Source organism: Phocoena phocoena, chromosome 16, assembly GCF_963924675.1.
Source record: "Phocoena phocoena chromosome 16, mPhoPho1.1, whole genome shotgun sequence".
In the NCBI taxonomy this organism is placed as follows: domain Eukaryota; kingdom Metazoa; phylum Chordata; class Mammalia; order Artiodactyla; family Phocoenidae; genus Phocoena; species Phocoena phocoena.
In genome coordinates this window covers 64,153,253-64,172,958 of record NC_089234.1, presented here as the reverse complement: position 1 = coordinate 64,172,958, position 19,706 = coordinate 64,153,253, and the positions used below count along the sequence as shown (strand labels likewise).

The window sequence follows — 19,706 nt, the reverse complement described above, 5'->3', positions numbered from 1 at the left end:
AGCCCTGGAAGATCCCACATCCCACGGAGCAACTAAGCCCGTGCACCACAACTACTGAGCTTGTGCTCTAGAGCCCGCGAGCTACAACTACTGAAGCCTGCACACCTAGAGCCCGTGCTCCACAACAAGAGAAGCCACTGCAATGAGAAGCTCGTGCACCACAAGGAAGAGTAGCCCCCTCCTGCAGCAACTAGAGAGAGCCCATGCGCAGCAACGAAGACCCAACGCAGCCAAAAATAAATTAATTAAGTGATTTTAAAAGAATAGAATGAATTTATGAAGTTCCAAGTGTACAGTGTTACCGTGAGGCCAAAACAACTCCCTCAACCACGACAACTTACTATATGCCAGGCACTATTCTAAGCACCTTATGTATCATGTCTCATTTGATCCCAACAATACCTCCATGAGGTGAGTACTATTATTATCCCCATTTGCATATTAGGAAACCCAGCCATAGAAAAGTTAAATAATTTTCCCAAGGTCACATAGCCAATAAATTGTTAAGATTTAAACCCAGGTGGTCTGAAGTCAATAAGAAAGAGAACTAGAAAAAAAATAGGTGTTTCTATTTATTGAGTTTATGCTCAGTTTTCAAGTCCATGAAATCTTGAAATGAGAAAGTCTTATTACTACTGAAATGTTGACCAGATATTAAAAAATCAGTTAAGATCCACACCCAAGAGGATGCCTTACACCGGTAGTGTGTGGTATATGCATCAATAAGGACTTCAGAAGATTTCATAGCATGTGTCTATGTAAAATCTGACATAGGGAGAAAAAGCTAACTGATTTGGGCTCAAATTTCAGTAAATGTTTTTGAACAGGGGGTATTTGTTTCCTACTCAACAGCATGGAAATCCTCCCGTGGCCTCATATATGTCATTTAATTAATTTCCAACACACACTTTAAAGTGTAACAACTGTATACTAAAGCAAAGAATTATGTGTGTATCTAACTCAACTGTTGTAAGTGGAATCAAAATATCAAGCTGCTTTGAAATTATAACTGCTAAATTGCTCTTGGATAGGAACAGTTCTGGTTAATTTTTTAGAGCATCAGATCAAGGAATATTTGAAGTAAAGAAAATCCATGCAACACAATTTAAGTAAAGGAAATGTCATAGTAATACTCAAAAAAAGGCATTAAAATATTTTTCAGTGAGAAGGATACATATAAAAAGAGGGGAGAGGGGAATTCCCTGGCAGTCCAGTGGTCAGGACTCCACCCTTCCACTGCAGGGGCCACAGGTTTGATCCCTGATCAGGGAACTAAGATCCCGCAAACTGAGCGGTGTGGCCAAAACAAAACAAAACAAAAAGGCGGGGCGGGGGGGAAGATATATATAAAAAGAATCGACAAAATTGTGACAGGTCATTGCATTTTAAATAAATGACTGTTACCTACACATGCTATGCCATTGACAGAATTAGTAAAATACATCCAGAAGAAGGAATGTCAAGACAATGCTTTTATTCTCCTTTTAATATATGCTACGGTATACACCGTAGTCTATTCAAGACTAATCTTTCTTCGTAGAAAGATTGAAAAGACAATAACAAAACTACAAAAGACTGACTAAAGGGTCAAGAGATTTATTAAGGGGATATTACAACCTTTACTTTATAACCTAGCATGACAATATTTTTCATAAATCCAAATCGTGAAACTTTTCAAATTAAATTATGTTCCTTTGATTCAAATAATTCCTTCAAAAATTATCTGGCAAGAGTATAATCCAAAGTATGAATAACACATAATAAGCTTTCTCAGTTGCTCTAAGTGTGTTTAACTACAAGGTACCTAAGATAACTTCCTCAGGGTGACAAAATTAGAGATAATCCTTTGTGTCCAATATTATTCTATTCTCCAAACAAAATGAAGTACATTTTATTACTTAACTCCAGCCTTATGAAGCAAAGATGAATAGAAAAATAATTTGCTTTAAAATATTTTAATATTAATAGCTATATTTTAGTAATAAAATAAAATATATATTTTAATACTTGTTATATAAATATAAAATAATATGAACATATTTAATAATATAATTGAAATATATTTCATATTCATCTCAATACTTAAAATATTAAAAAACTGTAAATAAATGAAATGTTTAACAATAAGAGAATAACCAATTGTGGTACAATAGTAAAATGAAATATGCAATCATTAACATATATGTGAAGAATCTTTAGTAGCCTGGAGAAATCCTTGTTATAATGTTAACAGATAAAAAGCGAACTTGTCTTCAAAAATACATATATAGGAAAAAGACTGATGATTAATATACCAGACATTAATAGTGTTACCCTTGGGAGGTAGAATTATAAATGAGCTTTCCATAATTTAAAAAACTTTTACAACCTTTATAATTATCTATGGGGACTTTTAAAAACATTGTTCCATTATAGATCAAGTGAACAATTACAGAGTTTTCACACATTTTGTTTCAGAAGCCAGACTTTAAAGAAGTAATTTCTCTCACACAATTTGAAATATTAACATAAAACGATGTTTCTTGGTTTATATAATTTAACTGCTCACATAAAACTACATATTTTAATAAAAAATTTTAAAATCACTAATTACTAGAAAATTACATCTCATCTCAATTACAGTGTAAATTACCATAATGAAATAGCTTATGTATACTATGAAACACTGCCAATAGCAATTACAATTAAATTTCAAATATGTATTTTTAGTATATTTGAAATAGTCTATGGCCATGTGACAGAATACACATATTCAATCAGAAGCTTCCATAAAACTGAAAAAGGACATTATTCAAGTAAAGACCCAGCACATATTTAAGTCCTTAACTTTCTCTGAGCCAAAAGTGCTTTAAAATAATACAAGATTAGATTTTTAGGCAACGCAAGTTCCAAATTAAAACCTTAAATAAAAACTTGAAATACTGTTGTGAAAAAGAACGGCATTATTCACTGCCTTACCGAAGACAGTTCATCACATCCCAGTAACGTGTAGTAATCTTCAGTATCTTCCGACCTGTAATTCAGTATCGCGTCCATTTAGATTACTAAATCAGCTTTTCTTCCCTCTGAAACAAGAGGCACAATGAGCTGCGAATTAACAGGAAAAGCCTTATGAGGTCTGGTTTACAGCTGCGCGTTCCAAACGACAATAACTAGATTTAAGTCTGGCCACAGTCAACACACCAGATGTCATCCTAGACCTTTGTAAACTCTACCTTTCATTGGCTGTTTATACAAGAGAAAAGAATAGCCCACGAGCAGAACTGTTGCAGTGCTGCCTGGGATCTGTAGTTTGAATTTATGTAAGCGACGTAGATGAACCATTCCTCTCATGAGTCGACAAAGACTGTCCATTTTTACACACTCCCCAAATTGGCCATCTCTTCATCTCCTATATATTTTTATCTTTTTCCATTTTTTTTAAAGGATAGAAAAAGAATTGAAGCATTATGGTAAAATCTTAGGGTTTGTTAAATATGAGTAGTAGGCGCTTTTCTGAGTGTTTTTACAGTATTTCATAAGTTTTTAAATAGTTTAAGAGTAGAAAGAAATAGACTAAGAAGGCAAATTTGTATTCATTTGAAAATCTATTCATTCAATAAATATTTATTGAGGACCTATTTTATGTTCAGCACAATTGTAGAAAAAGGTGTGGTAAACAAGTCTCTGTTTTTAGGGAGCTTACATTCTGACAGAGGGAGGCAGACAAGACACATGCAAACAAAGAGGATTATTTAAAATAGTGATTTGTGTCACAAAGGAAATAAAATATGCCAGTGAGAAGGAGAACTGTATGATGACTGGGGTCTGATCACTGGGCCATTTCTCCTGGGCTGGCTGTCTCCACACTCAGGAGTGTGTCTGGCCTAGGGTGGGTCCAGGGTGCCTGTATTTCAGCTCACTGTGGCCCTAATAAATGCAGGATTTAGAGAAGAAAGTGAGTGGTCAGGGATACATTTTAACTGCCTTAACCCTTTTTAAATGCCTCCATAAACTATTGCCTTAAAAAAATACTTTTTCATTGAGCTCACCAATATACATTTTTTAAGGTTTATTTCTAAAGAGAAATCACTGAAGTCCCATTTTTACTAATCCTTCATTATATATCATTTCTTGCTGAAAGTTTGGTGTGGAATTTTAAAACGAAGTACAAATTTTGTTTTGGAAATTTCACAACCCTTGAGGTATTTGGAGGCCCATTTGGGCATCACAAAATCCTGACCAAAATAACTAACAAATGGTCTTAAAAGGATATGAAGTTACAGCTGTGAAAAACAGTGGTGATTCCTCAACAAATTAAACATAGAATTACCATATGATCCAGCAATTCCACTTCTGGTATACCCAAAAGAATTGAAAAAAGGAACTCAAACAGATATTTGTACACCCATGATCATAGCATCACTATTCACGATAGCCAAGACGTAGAAGCAACCCAAGTGTCCATTAACAGAAGGATAAACAAAATGTGGTATATACATACAATGGGATATTATTCAGCCTTAAAAGGGAAGGAAATTCTGACACATGCTACATGGATGAACCTTGAAACATGCTAAGTGAAATAAACCAATCACAAAAGACAAATTCTGTATGGTTTCACTTATATGAGATACCTAGAGTAGTCAAATTCATAGAGACAAAAAGAAAAAGAGAGGTTACCAGGAGGCTGGGGGGAGGGACAAATGGGGAGTTACTGTTTAATGGGTATGGAGTTTCAGTTTGGGAAGATGAAAGAAGTCCTGGAGTTGGATGGGGATGATGGTTGCACAACAGTGTGAATGTTCTTAATGCCATTGAACTGTACGCTTAAAATGGTACATTTTATGTTATATATACTTTACCACAATCAAAAAGAAAAGTTATATCCCTCGAACACTAGACAACCTTGCCCAGAAAAAAAAGTTTGCTGCCATTACTCTCTATCCTGAGAACAGGCAGGACAATGCTTTGATGTTGCTCTAAAGAACAAAGAGAAAAGATGACTAAGAAAGGAATTTTGGTAAAGCAGCCACTCATGTTTTATTAAATGCAATGGAAGGCTCTTTTCCTAGACCAATATTGTTCTCACCTTCTGCATATTAAAGTTAGTAAAGAGTCCTAGACACATTCAACATCTGCTGGCAACAGGGGACTTCCCTGGTGGTTCAGTGACTAAGTCTCCACACTCCCAATGCAGGGAGCCTGGGTCTGATCCCTGGTCAGGGAGCTAGATCCCACATTCCTCAACTAAGATCCCGCATGCCGAAACGAAGATCACATGTGCTGCAACTAAGAACAGGCACAGACAAATAAATAAATGAATATTTAAAAGAAAAATCTACTGGCAGCAGAAGAAATTGGTACATCCTTTGTGAAATGGAAATTGGCGTTTCAAAAGTCAGAATTTTACATAATATTGTCTAGGCAATTCCATACCTAGGAATTTATGCAAAGATTATAATCAAGAATGTGTACAAAGATACAGCTGGTTATCTTTACCAAAACACAGTTACAATAATGAAAATTTTTTAGGAAAATTAAATGTCCAACAATCATTTAAATAATGATCCACAGTAGTCCACCGTGTAGTCATCTTAAATGATATAGAAAAATATTTAATGCCTGGGAAACGTTCACACATTGTCAGATGGATAAAAAGGTTACAAACAATATGCATCATTGTAAACGTTCACTGAGTGTTGAGACTTATGCACATTATTGGGTATAATTTAAAAAGGAAAAAAATATAGAAGTTAAGTTTTAGAAGTATGGTATGAGTCCTGTTTTATATACAGATCTTCCTTGACCCCTTACCGTGGGGTTACAACATGATAAACCCCTCCTAAGTCAAAAATGCTTTTAACCCACCTAAATTGCTGAACACCATAACTTAGCCTAGCCCACCTTAAATATGCTCAAAACACTTACATTAGCCTACAGTTGGGAAAAATCACCTAACAGAAGCCTATTTTATAATAAAGTGTTGAATATTTCATGTAACTTATTAAATACTTATTGAGTATCATACCACATGTCGCTAGCCTGGGAAAAGATCCAAATTCAAAGTTCAAAGTACGGTTTCTACTGTACGCGTATCTCTTTTACACCATTGTTAACTTGAAAAATCCTAAACCATTGTAAGTCAGGGACCATCTGTATATGGTATGTATATTTATAAAATATGCAGAAGCATATACACCAAAAGAGACCAATTGTCACTAGGTAACAGGGTCACCTATGTTTATATTTCATTCTTTTTGCTCATCTACATTTGCTAAGATAAACATATAATATTCGAGTAATAAGAAAAAAAGCAATAAAAAACAAGTCAGTTCATGTATACACTACCAAATGTAAAATGGACGGCTAGTGGGAAGCTGCTGCATAGCACAGGGAGATCAGCTTGATGCTTTGTGATCACCTAGAGGGGTGGGATAGGGAGGGTGGGAGAGAGACGCAAGAGGGAGGGTATATGGGGATATATGTATACATACAGCTGATTCACTTTGTTATAAAGCAGAAACTAACAACACTGTAAAGCAATTATAATCCAATAAAGATATAAAAAAATAAGTCAGTAAAAACTACAAAACACCAAACATCACATGGCTATTTACTGACTTAGTAGAGATGACAATTCAGAGGGCACTATTCAAGAATTTGTTCTTCAGTTGCTTTGGTTTGTTGCATGCTCTACTGCATGTAATAAGCCAATTTATTCACCCTTCGAAGCAGCTAACACTGTGCAGTGGGTTGAACAAAGAAGAACGAAATGAATCCTGCCATCGCAGAGCTTCCCCTCTCACAGGGGTCTTGGCCACTTGCAGGTCCAATTGTTGTCTCTTCTGAGTGATCCCTTGCTTACAGGAATCACAGTGCAATGGAAACGATGCTGAACCCTGCTCCTTATTCCTTGAATAGGACTATGCTTTAATCACCACACCTCACATACCAGAAAATTAATTTCATTGAGAACATAAGATTAACTCAAATTAAGCTTTAGCACATTACATAATCAAATGCTAAATTGTGTGGTTTTGAGGGAAAATTTAAAAGAAATTCATAGATGCATTCACAAATTACATGGAAAAAAGGAGGAAGGGGCAAAATGCAAAAGCTGTCGAAGAGAGTTGAAAATGTCCATAGCATGTTCAGGGAAAGGTGAGGAAAACAACTTTACAGCAGAATGTGTTGAAAAGCCTTTAAGACTAGTGTTGAAGATGAGCCCTGGGCCAGAATGTTGAGAGCCTTGATGATCAGGCCAAGAACACTGAGCGAGTGTGGAGGTAACAGGGAACTGCTGTAGTTTCTCAAGCATCTGACATGTTAAAAGTGAAGTTTTGGGGCTTCCCTGGTGGCGCAGTGGTTGGGAGTCCGCCTGCCGATGCAGGGGACACGGGTTCGTGCCCCGGTCCGGGAGGATCCCACATGCCGCGGAGCGGCTGGGCCCGTGAGCCATGGCCGCTGGGCCTGCACGTCCGGAGCCTGTGCTCCGCAACGGGAGGGGCCACAGCAGTGAGAGGCCCACGTACCGCAAAAAAAAAAAAAAAAAAAAAGTGAAGTTTTATGAAGATTAAATCTGGTGGCTGTGTGCATTTGAAGGAAGGAATAGCTGGAAAACAATGACAAATGTGGTTTAACCCTGAATTTGAATTTTATTTAAAATTTTATTTTTTAATTTGCACTACATTCACATAGAACAAAAAATTTTTTTTGTTCTCTCTCTCTCTCTCTCTCTCTCTCTCTCTATCTCTATCTCTATCTCTGTCTCTATCCACACACAAATCTTATTGGTTCGGTTTCTCTGGAGAACCCTGACTAATACACGTGCAATTCTTTTTTTTTTTTATGTCTCATGACTTATTTTTCGCTTTTTTTATTTTTAATTTTTTATCAGAGTAATTTGATTACAATATTGCTTGTTCTAGGAATATACAATCTGATTCATTTGTACATATACATATCTATTCATCTACAGATCCTCTTCCCATTTAGGTTATTACAGAGTGTTGAGTAGACTTCCCATGTTATACTGTCGCTCTTTTTTTTTTTTGAATTTTTGAATTTTATTTTATTTATTTTTTTATACAGCACGTTCTTATTAGTCTTCCATTTTATACACATCAGTGTATAAATGTCAATCCCAATCTCCCAGTTCATCACACCACCATACCCACCACCCCACCACCTTCCCCCCTTGGTGTCCATACGTTTGTTCTCTACATCTGTGTCTCAATTTCTGCCCTAAAAACCAGTTCATCTGTACCATTTTTCTAAGTTCCACATATATATGCGTTAATATACGATATTTGTTTTTCTCTTTCTGACTTACTTCACTCTGTATGACAGTCTCTAGATCCATTCACGACTCAACAAATGACCCAATTTCGTTCCTTTTTATGGCTGAATAATATTCCATTGTATATATGTACCACTTCTTCTTTATCCATTCGTCTGTCAATGGACATTTAGGTTGCTTCCATGACCTGGCTATTGTAAATAGTGCTGAAATGAATATTGGGGTGCATGTGTCTTTTTGAATTATGGTTTCCTCTGGGTATATGCTCATAGTGGGATTGCTGGATCATATGATAATTCTATTTTTAGTTTTTTAAGGAACCTCCATACTGTTCTCCATAGTGGCTGTATCAATTTACATTCCCACCAACAGTGTAAGAGGGTTCCCTTTTCTCCACACGCTCTCCAGCATTTGTAGATTTTCTGATGATGCCCATTCTTTTTTTTTTTTTTTTTTTTTTTTTTTTTTTGCTGTACGCGGGCCTCTCACTGTTGTGGCCTCTCCCACTGCGGAGCACAGGCTCCAGACGCGCAGGCTCAGCGGCCATGGCTCACGGGCCCAGCCGCTCCGCGGCATGTGGGATCTTCCCGGACCGGGGCACGAACCCGTGTCCCCTGCATCGGCAGGCGGACTCTCAACCACTGCGCCACCAGGGAAGCCCCCTTTTATTTCTTTTGCTTCTCTGATTGCTGTGGCTAGGACTTCCAAAACTATGTTGAATAATAGTGGCAAGAGTGGACATCCTTGTCTTCCTCCTAATCTTAGAGGAAATGCTTTCAGTTTTTCACCATTGAGAATGATGTTTGCTGTGGGTTTGTCATATATGGCCTTTATTATGTTGAGGTAGGTTCCCTCTATGCCTACTTTCTGGAGAGTTTTTATCATAAATGGGTGTTGAATTTTGTCAAAAGCTTTTTCTGCATCTACTGAGATGATCATATGGTTTTCATTCTTCAATTTGTTAATATGGTGTATCACATTGATTGATTTGCATATATTGAAGAATCCTTGCATCCCTGGGATAAATCCCACTTGATCATGGTGTATGATCCTTTTAATGTGTTGTTGGATTCTGTTTGCTAGTATTTTGTTGAGGATTTTTGCATCTATATTCATCAGTGATATTGGTCTGCAATTTTTTTTTGTAGTGTCTTTGTCTGGTTTTGGTATCAGGGTGATGGTGGCCTCATAGAATGAGTTTGGGAGTGTTCCTTCCTCCATAATTTTTTGGAAGAGTTTCAGAAGGCTGAGTGTTAACTCTTCTCTAAATGTTTGATAGAATTCACCTGTGAATCCATCTGGTCCTGGACTTTTGTTTGTTGGAAGATTTTTTTTTTGTTGTTGTTGGAAGATTTTTAATCACAGTTTCAATTTCATTCCTTGTGATTGGTCTGTTCATATTTTCTGTTTCTTCCTGGTTCAGTCTTGGAAGGTTATACCTTTCTAAGAATTTGTCCATTTCTTCCTGGTTGTCCATTTTATTGGCATAGAGTTGTTTGTAGTAGTATCTTAGGATGGTCTGTATTTCTGCAGTGTCTGTTGTAACTTCTCCTTTTTCATTTCTAATTTTATTGATTTGAGTTCTCTCCCTCTTTTTCTTGATGGGTCTGGCTAATGGTTTATCAATTTTGTTTATCTTCTCCAAGAACCAGCTTTTAGTTTTATTGATCTTTGCTATTGTTTTCTTTGTTTATATTTCATTTATTTCTGCTCTGATCTTTATGATTTCTTTCCTTCTGCTAACTTTGGGTTTTGCTTGTTCTTCTTTCTCTAGTTCCTTTAGGTGTAAGGTTAAATTGTTTAATTGAGATTTTTCTTGTTTCTTGAGGTAGGCTTGTATAGCTATAAACTTCCCTCTTAGAACTGCTTTTGCTGCATTCCATAGGTTTTGGATCATCGTGTTTTCATTGTCATTTGTCTCTATGTATTTTTTGATTTCCTCTTTGATTTCTTCAGTGATCTCTTGGTTATTTAGCAACGTATTGTTTAGCCTCCATGTGTTTGTGTTTTTTACGTTTTTTTTTCCCTGTAATTCATTTCTAATCTCATAGCATTGTGGTCAGAAAAGATGCTTGATATGATTTCAATTTTGTTAAATTTACTGAGGCTTGATTTGTGCCCCAAGATGTGATCTATCCTGGAGAGTGTTCCATGTGCACTTGAGAAGAAAGTGTAATCTGCTGGTTTTGGATGGAATGTCCTATAAATATCAATTAAATATATCTGGTCTATTGTGTCATTTAAAGCTTGTGCTTCCTTATTTATTTTCATTTTGGATGATCTCTTCATTGGTGTAAGTGTGGTGTTAAAGTTCCCCACTCTTATTGTGTTACTGTCGATTTTCTCTTTTATAGCTGCTAGCAGTTGCCTTATGTATTGAGGTGCACCTATGTTGGGTGCATATATATTTATAATTGTTATATCTTCTTCTTGGATTGATCCCTTGATCATTACATAGTGTCCTTTCTTGTCTCTTGTAGCATTCTTTATTTTAAAGTCTATTTTATCTGATATGAACATTGCTACTCCAGCTTTCTTTTGATTTACATTTGCATGGAATATCTTTTTCCATTCCCTCACTTTCAGTCTGTATGTGTCTCTAGGTCTAAAGTGGGTCTCTTGTAGACAGCATATATATGGGTCTTGTTTTTGTATCCATTCAGCAAACCTGTGTCTTTTGGTTGGAGCATTTAATCCATTCACGTTTAAGGTAATTATCGATATGTATGTTCCTATGACCATTTTCTTAATTGTTTTGGGTTTGTTTTTGTAGGTCCTTTTCCTTTCTTTTTTTTTTTTTTTTGCGGTATGCGGGCCTCTCACTGTTGTGGCCTCTCCTGCTCCAGACGCGCAGGCTCAGCAGCCATGGCTCACGGGCCCAGCCGCTCCACGGCACGCGGGATCCTCCCAGACCGGGGCACAAACCCGTGTCCCCTGCATCGGCAGGTGGACTCTCAACCACTGCACCACCAGGGAAGCCCCCTTTTCCTTTCTTGTGTGTCCCACTTAGAGAAATTCCTTTAGCATTTGCTGTAGAGCTGGTTTGGCGGTGCTGAATTCTCGTCTTTTGCTTGTCTGTAAAGCTTTTGATTTCTCCATCGAATCTGAATGAGATTCTTGCCAGGTAGAGTAATCTTGGTTGTAGGTTCTTTCCTTTCATCACTTTAAGTATATCATGCCACTCCCTTCTGGCTTGTAGAGTTTCTGCTGAGAAATCAGCTGTTAACCTTATGGGAATTCCCTTGTATGTTATTTGTCATTTTTCCCTTGCTGCTTTTAATAATTTTTCCTTGTCTTTAATTTTTGCCAATTTGATTATTATGTGTCTCGGCATGTTTCTCTTTGGATTTTTCCTGTATGGGTCTCGCTGTGCTTCCTGGACTTGGGTGGCTATATCCTTTCCCATGTTAGGGAAATTTTCGACTATAATCTCTTCAAATATTTTCTCTAGTCCTTTCTCTCTTCTCCTCCTGGGACCCCTGTAATGCGAATGTTGTTGCGTTTAATGTTGTCCCAGAGGTCTCTTAGGCTGTCTTCATTTCTTTTTATTCTTTTTTCTTTAGTCTGTTCTGCAGCAGTGAATTCCACCATTCTGTCTTCCAGGTCACTTATCCGTTCTTCTGCCTCAGTTTTTCTTCTATTGATTCCTTCTAGTGTAGTTTTCATTTCAGTTATTGTATTGTTCATCTCTGTTTGTTTGTTCTTTAATTCTTCTAGGTCTTTGTTAAACATTTCTTGCATCTTCTCGGTCTTTGCCTCCATTCTTTTTCCGAGGTCCTAGATCATCTTCACTATCATTATTCTGAATTCTTTTTCTGGAAGACTGCCTATCTCCACTTCATTTAGTTGTTTTTCTGCGGTTTTATCTCGTTCCTTCACCTGGTACATAGCCCTCTGCCTTTTCATCTTGTCTACATTTCTGTGAATGTGGATTTTTCCCCACAGGCTTCAGGACTGTAGTCAGAACAAAATTTTAAGGGTACAAAATGGTAGGCATGAAAGGTAAGTGTCCCTCCACCCTTGGTCTTCCAGCCCCCTGTTTTCTTCCCAAGGTAACTGAGGTAACCACTGCTAACAGAGTTTCATTTTTGCAGTCATTGCATTTACAAATATATTTGCATATATATATGTGTGTGTGTGTGTGTGTGTGTGTATATCTCAGTTCCTTAGTGTCAGACACTTCCAATCATCAGCTCTTACAGAGAATACTGCACTGAATCCTCTTGTTCTTATGGTCTTTCACTCATGTTGGCACATGTTTTAGAAAAGAAACTTAACATGTGTAAGTCAGTAGAGATTTACTGAGAGCCTATTGAATATATACTCACAAAGTACCTGTAGTTTTTGCTTCTTTAAAAAAATAAAGAATTCTGATAATTTCCTTTGCTCCCCCTACATCTTGTAACTGAGGTTTACCAATGTTATTATTCCATGTAGGCATAATGTATGTGACAGAATAAAATCGACTAAAGGTTTCGTTCCTTTCCTCAAAAATCTGGAATTAGGCAATTCTAGTAATAGACTACACCTGCATCATATTGTATTATCTATCATATTATTTACTAAACTGTGGCTTACATATCTGACACCTTGGCTCTGAATGGCTCCTCCCTCCTTAGTGTCCCCAATTCACAGCACCCCTTGGGATACAGGTAAGGATTAAAGAGAAAGAGCTCACAATTCAATAAGCACCCAGTTGAAGGTGTCCTTTATATTGTGATGTTACAGGTTTACACAGCATTACTGATTAGTTTCCTCATTTTGATATCTCCATATTTATTGTCACTATCAGAATTCAGTAAAAATCTCCTTCTCAACTTGTTTTAAGCCTTTGAGGTTTTGTTATTTTTTAATAATAGTACTGACTGGCTTACTTACAAGATCACATCCCCCAAATAAAAATATAAATTGTAACAACTTTGCATGGTAATGGATGGTAACTTGACTTATTGTGGTGATTATTTTATAATGTATAAAAATATCGAGGGACTTCTCTGGTGGTGCAGTAGGTAGGACTCCGTTCTCCCAATGCAGGGAGCCTAGGTTTGATCCCTGGTCAAGGAACTAGATCCCACATGCATGCCACAACTGATAGTTTGCCTGCCACAACTAAGGAGCCCCCAAGCCGCAACTAAGGAACACACGTGCTGCAACTAAGACTCGGTGCAACCAAATAAAAATAAATAAATAAATATTAAAAAAAAATAGTAGCACCTGGCATTTAAAAATATATATATGTATATCGAATCATGGGAGTTCCCTGGTGGTCTAGTGGTTAGAATTCAGTGCTTTCAGTGCCTTGGCCCAGGTTCAATCCCTGGTTGAGGAACTGAGATGCTGCAAGCCATGTGGTGCAGGAAAAAAAAAAATTGAATCACTATGTTTTACACTTGAAACTAATGTATTATTGTATGTTACATATAACTTAATTATATATATTTAAATATATTTATATATATTTACATAAAACGTTGAATTTGATAAGCCCTTGATGAAAATGCTTACAGTGTGATTTTATAATCAGAGAAAAAGAAAATCTTAAAAGGAAGTGCCCAACCAAACATCTTCATGTTTTTCTTATTATAAAAACTAACACAAACTTCACATTCTTGTTTTCAAATTAATTTTTATTTACATCAGTGTTGTACATCCTCATGAGTTTTGGGTTTTTTAAAGGACATAGTATTCCAAGTTTTTAACAAAAAAGTGGAAGACTTGCCTCATACCTCCCTCTGCCTAGAGGCAAATATGGTAAAACATTTAGCTATTTCTTCTTGTATTTTTCACCATTTTTCTAAATGATGTTTCTACTTCAGAACTTCTTTTAAGGTTAATATATTGCACCGCTGTATCCGCACTAAAGCCTTGATCAAACAATAACAAAATGGCAAGAATACATCATCCAGGCCTGAATAAAAGCCAAGTCTAAGTTTCACCAATGAGACAATGCAAAAACAAAAACAAAAAATGAGTTTAGGGCCATATTTGTACATATTACATATGAATATAGTATATATATTATATATAAAATAGTCAAATGCCTACATGTAATACTTAAATTTCATTATTTAGTTATATATAAAATGATCAAACGACATGTAATATTCAACTTTTTAAATTTACTTATACATATTTAAAATACTATATTATGAAAAACTGTATTAAGAATAGTGCTATTCTTCCATTGTATGAGAAACTTTGTAAGGTTACAAGTATGAGGCATCTACATTTTTTCTAAAGGATGATCTGGGGAAAAACTTTGCTTTATATTTGAACATACATAACACTTCCTCAATTTGGGAATTCTTCAATCATTTTAATTTTTTAAATCATTTTCACAATTTATTCTCTTTTTTAAGTTGTATATTGATTAGAAAAGTCTTCATTACTTATTTTAATAAATATTAGCACCTTTTTGGAGTATTATTTAATACAGGTAAGCACGTGTTTTGAGAAAAGTAGAGTGCACTTATTTATTTCTACTCTTTTCCCCAAAACTAACCTTTAAACTTGCTGCAGGACTTCCCTGGTGGTGCAGTGGTTAAGAATACGCCTGGCAATGCAGGGGACACGGGTTTGATCCCTGGTCCAGGAAGATACCACATGCCTCAGAACAACTAAGCCCATGCACCACGACTACTGAGCCTGTGCTCTAGAGCCCACGAGCCACAACTACTGAAACCCGCGTGCTGCAACTACTGAAGCCCACGCACCTAGAGCCCGTGCTCTGCAACAAGAGAAGCCCCCGCTCCCCACAACTAGAGAAAGCCCACGCGCAGAAACGAAGGCCCAACGCAGCCAAAAATAAATAATTAATTAATTAATTTAAAAAATTTAAACTTGTTGCAGCACCTTATGATAGGGTGTATTTTTAATGTTCACTGGGTTTTCCCCTCTTATGGTAAAGGTAATAAAAATCATGTTGGGACCACTGTCTAGTATTTTGAAGAAATGATAAATGATAAAGCTACAGCCATTCCTCCTTATATCAAAATAAATTACAGATAACCAAATAACTCAGAAGCCATAGAAAAAAATTAATAAACATGACTATGCAAAAATTAAGCACATGTGGGCCTCTCACCTTCTGAGATGGCCTACACTCTCTCTGTGGAGTGTTTCTGTCTAAATAAATCCACTTCTTACCTTAAAAGAAAAAGAACTTCCCTGGTGATTCAGTGGTTAAGAATCCCCCTTCCAATGCAGGGGACGTGGGCTCGATCCCTGGTCGTATTAATATCCCACATGCCAAGGAGCAACTAAGACCACACACTCTAGAGCCCATGCACCACAACCAGAGAGACCGTGCGCCGCAACAAAAGATCCCGTGTGCCGCAACTAAGACCTGACACAGCCAAATAAATAAATAAATATTTTAAAAATAATAATAATAAAGAAAGGATTTTCTCTAAAAAAAAATTAAGCACATGTGTGTGGCATAAAAATACAAAAGCAAAATCAGGAGATAAATAATGTACAAGGAAAACAATTTCACAATTCCCGTAACAGACAAAAGGCTGACTTCCCCAGTTTAAAAAAAGTGCAAACAAATCAGTAAGTAAAAGATTAACAGGACTTCCTCTGTGGCACAGTGGTTAAGAATCCACCTGCCAAAAATAAAAGAATCCACCTGCCAATGAAGGGGCACGGGTTCGAGCCCTGGTCCTGGAAGATCCCACATACCGTGGAGCAACTAAGCCCATGTTCCACAACGACTGAGCCTGCTCTCTAGAGCCCACGTACCACAACTACTGAAGCCTGTGCACCTAGAGCTCGTGCTCTGCAACAATAGAATCCACCACAATGAGAAGCCATGCACCACAACTAAGAGTAGCCCCCACTCGCCACAGCTAGGGAAAGCCTGAGTGCAGCAACGAAGACCCAATGCAGCCAAAAATAAATAAATAAATTTATTTTAAAAAAAAATTAACCCAACAGAAAATTGGGTCAAGAATATGACTACTTTCAGAAACATAAATAACCATAAACATATAAGTGCAACCTCAGTCATAATTATGAAACTGCTAATCACTCAAAGGAAGATAAATTGTTCACCTCTCAGATAAGCAAAATGTCTAAAGTTTGATAATACCCGGTGCTAGAGCAGAAGTGAGAAAGTAAACACCTTCATACATTGTCGGATATGAGTGTAAATTGGTACAATTTAGCAATTTTGTGGTATTTATCAACTTTTATAAAACTTGTATCTTGTTGACTGGACAATTTTTCTCTACAAATTTACCCTGTGATGTACACCAAAATATGTTCAAGGAGGTCATTGCAAAATTCTTTGCAACAGAAAAAAATTGGAAACAACCAAAATGTCCCTCAATGGGATGGAGAAGAAGAGATCAGTGGATGAATAAAGTACGGTATTTGTGTTATGAACTACTACTATAAAGCCATTAAAAAAAGAGTAAGATAACTGTTTTTGTGCAGTATGGAGAGATCTCTATGATGGATTATCACAGGAAAAAGGAAGGTTGAGAAGAGTATGATAGCATTATCTCTTCTGGGCACTTTTTCATAATTCATATATTTATTGGAAAAAAATCCCTGCAAAAGTGGACCCCTGCATTTCAAATCCGTTTTGTTCAAGGGTCAACTGTATGTACATTTGCACCTGATTTTTTTCTTTAAAAATCATATATGTGGATTCTTTTTCAGAGAGGGAGCTGGGCAGGTACAGAAGAAAGGCTTTTAACTTCAGCTAACATCTTTCTGAACTGTTTGTACGAAGTCGATATAGTCATCTCACCACTTTTGTTTTCTTCTTTATGCTTTGTTGGTATGCTTTTTAAAAGAGCAAATATAATTTAACTTACAAATGCTGGTTTTAAAAAAAAACTTTAAAAATACATAGTACAAAATATAGCATAGAAATCTCATAGAACTTTTTAACATCGCTGAAGTTCTTTGCACCTCAAGACGCGCAGCGTCAGGGCCCTAACCTCAGGACCAGAAAAACCGCCCAGTCTCCTCGGCCCCTGGCCTACAACTCCCACAAGGCATCGCGAAAACTGCGTATAAAGGAGCGACAGGAGACAGCCCAGTTACTTCTGGTCTCCAGGAAACGTCCCTCCGGAAGTGCTTTTTTTTTTTTTTTTAACGTCACAAGTCGTAGGCTTTAAGTGGGAAGAAGAAAGCTAACTGCTCAAAAGTAAAGGAGAAAGGCTGGAAGGTAAGAGTTTACAAGCCCTAGAAGCTCCGAACGAGGACAGAAATTAGTCAGCCCATAGGTGAGCTCTGCGCGGCTAGCTACCAGAGTCGTTCTCAGATGTGCAGCTCTCCTCCTGCTTCTCCCTTTTCCTTCCAGCCTCACGCTAAGTTCTGTCGTGCAGGGCAAAATCGGCACTTTTCCCTTGAGGTTCTTCGGAACCTGAGCTTCCAAGGCGCCAAACCCCAAGTTCCAGAAAGTACCTGCAACCATTCGTTCTGATTTCCCAGCTCCCGGCTCAGGCTGGGATTTTGGACACCAGCTGAGCTCTCTGATAAAAAGGCCTAGTTTCCGATTTAGCTCCTACCTCCCAACATCTTTTCCTCAGAACCTGCTGCTCTGTTCCAACATAAGATCCAGTGGAAAGAAAACGGAACCTGCCAGGACCTTAGCCTCCCTATGTTTTAGTCCCTGCATTTTATTAGGCTGCCTGATAAAATCCCTCCCTGACTGCCAGAGTAAAACAGCATTCTGAGACAAGAACAGGATATATTTAAAATTTTTTTAAAAAGTCTTTCTGTTAAGTCAGACATAGAATCTGTAAATGATTCGTTAAAGGCTGTCGAAACATTGCTTTGAGGTTTTAATCAAGTGCAAAGTGCAATGACAAATGCTAGTAATTCACTTGTTAATGTGTGCAAATAGCGATAGTGGGGGACGGGAGTAAATGGGAACTCTGCTTAGTTTGGCTGTGAACCTAAAACTGCTCTGAAAAATTCTTTATTTTTTAAAAATAATGGTAATAACAGGAAGTATAATCACCATTATTGAGCTCCTACTCTGTTCCATTGGTAAAGCTAGCATTTGAACCGTGCTGTGTCTGACTCCAAAGCTCATAATGAATAAAATGCATTAAAACACTGCACCAGATTATCTGGCCAGAATTTAGGCATTTCAGAAAATGCACTTGACAAGGCTGTTAAGAGACCTGATTTGTCGTATCAGCTCTCTACTAGCTCCTTGTTGACCCACACTTCCTTGATTTGAGAAGGAGGATGTCAGATCAGAGCAATGATTCTCAAACTTAAAACTGCACACGAATCACCTGGTGATTTGGTGAAGATAAAACATCTGCTTCAGGATGTCTAGGTGAGGTCTGAGATTCTGCATTTCTGACAAGCCCCCAGGTGAAGTCCCTGTTAATCCAGGAGCCACACTTGGAATAGCAGAGGGCAGGATGATCTCTGAGATCCTTTCAAGTTCTAACACTCTCACAGTGGATCGTTCTTTCCCCCCTCTAACCTTAGCACCTTTGCTCTTAAGGAAATATTGAAGGATCTGTCAAAAAAAGATAGTGACAGGGGCTTCCCTGGTGGCGCAGTGGTTGAGAGTCCGCCTGCCAATGCAGGGGACACGGGTTCGTGCCCCGATCCGGGAAGATCTCACATGCCCCGGAGCGGCTGGGCCCGTGAGCCATGGCCGCTGAGCCTACGCACCCGGAGCCTGTGCTCCGCAACGGGAGAGGCCACAACAGTGAGAGGCCCGCATACCGCAAAAAAAAAAAAAAAAAAAAAAGAGAGTTACAGAAGTAAAGATTCTTAACTGAAGCCAACATATGAAAATAAAAAATAACTTTATAATGTCTCTGGAAAGATACCCAGGAAACCCATAAGAGTAGCTGCCTTCAGGGAGGCAGACTTGATGGCTCAAGGACAGGAATGGCAGGTAAACTTTACTGTGTACTTTTATACCTTTCTCATTTTTACTATGTGTGTGTGCTCTCTTTTTAAAAAATAATTCATTTTTGTGCTCGCTTCGGCAGCACATATACTAAAATTGGAACGATGCAGAGAAGATTACCGTGACCCCTGTGCAAGGATCACACGCAAATTCGTGAAGCGTTCCATATTTTTAGTCATGTACCACAATGTTCATTGCAGCTCTATTTACAATAGCCAGCACATGGAAGCAACCTAAGTGTCCATGGACAGATGAATGGATAAAGAAGATGTAGCACATGTATACAATGGAATATTACTCAGCCGTAAAAAGGAACGAAATTGAGTTATTTGTAGTGAGGTGGATGTACCTAGAGTCTGTCGTACAGAGTGAAGTAAGTCAGAAAGAGAAAAATACCATATGCTAACACATATATATGGAATCAAAAAAAAGGTCATGAAGAACCTGGGGCAAGATGGGAATAAAGACACAGACCTACTAGAGAATGGACTTGAGGACACTGGGAGGGGGAAGGGTAAGCTGGGACAA

General features: G+C 37.6%; 1 protein-coding gene and 1 non-coding gene across 2 annotated transcripts in view; one reads left to right on the top strand and one right to left on the bottom strand.

Moving 5' to 3' along the window:
* Positions 1–3,036, bottom strand: part of DNAJC12 (DnaJ heat shock protein family (Hsp40) member C12) — a 30,249-nt gene extending 27,213 nt beyond the window's left edge. Inside the window, exon 1 of the mRNA XM_065894847.1 lies at positions 2,959–3,036. Within this exon, the coding sequence (XP_065750919.1) occupies positions 2,959–3,036 (78 nt within the window). The remainder of the gene's footprint in view (positions 1–2,958) is intronic.
* Positions 3,037–19,244: 16,208 nt separating this feature from the next.
* LOC136136762 (U6 spliceosomal RNA) lies at positions 19,245–19,351 on the top strand. The gene has a single exon (XR_010656695.1). It is a non-coding gene; the product is annotated as a U6 spliceosomal RNA (small nuclear RNA).
* The last annotated feature ends 355 nt before the right edge of the window (positions 19,352–19,706 follow it).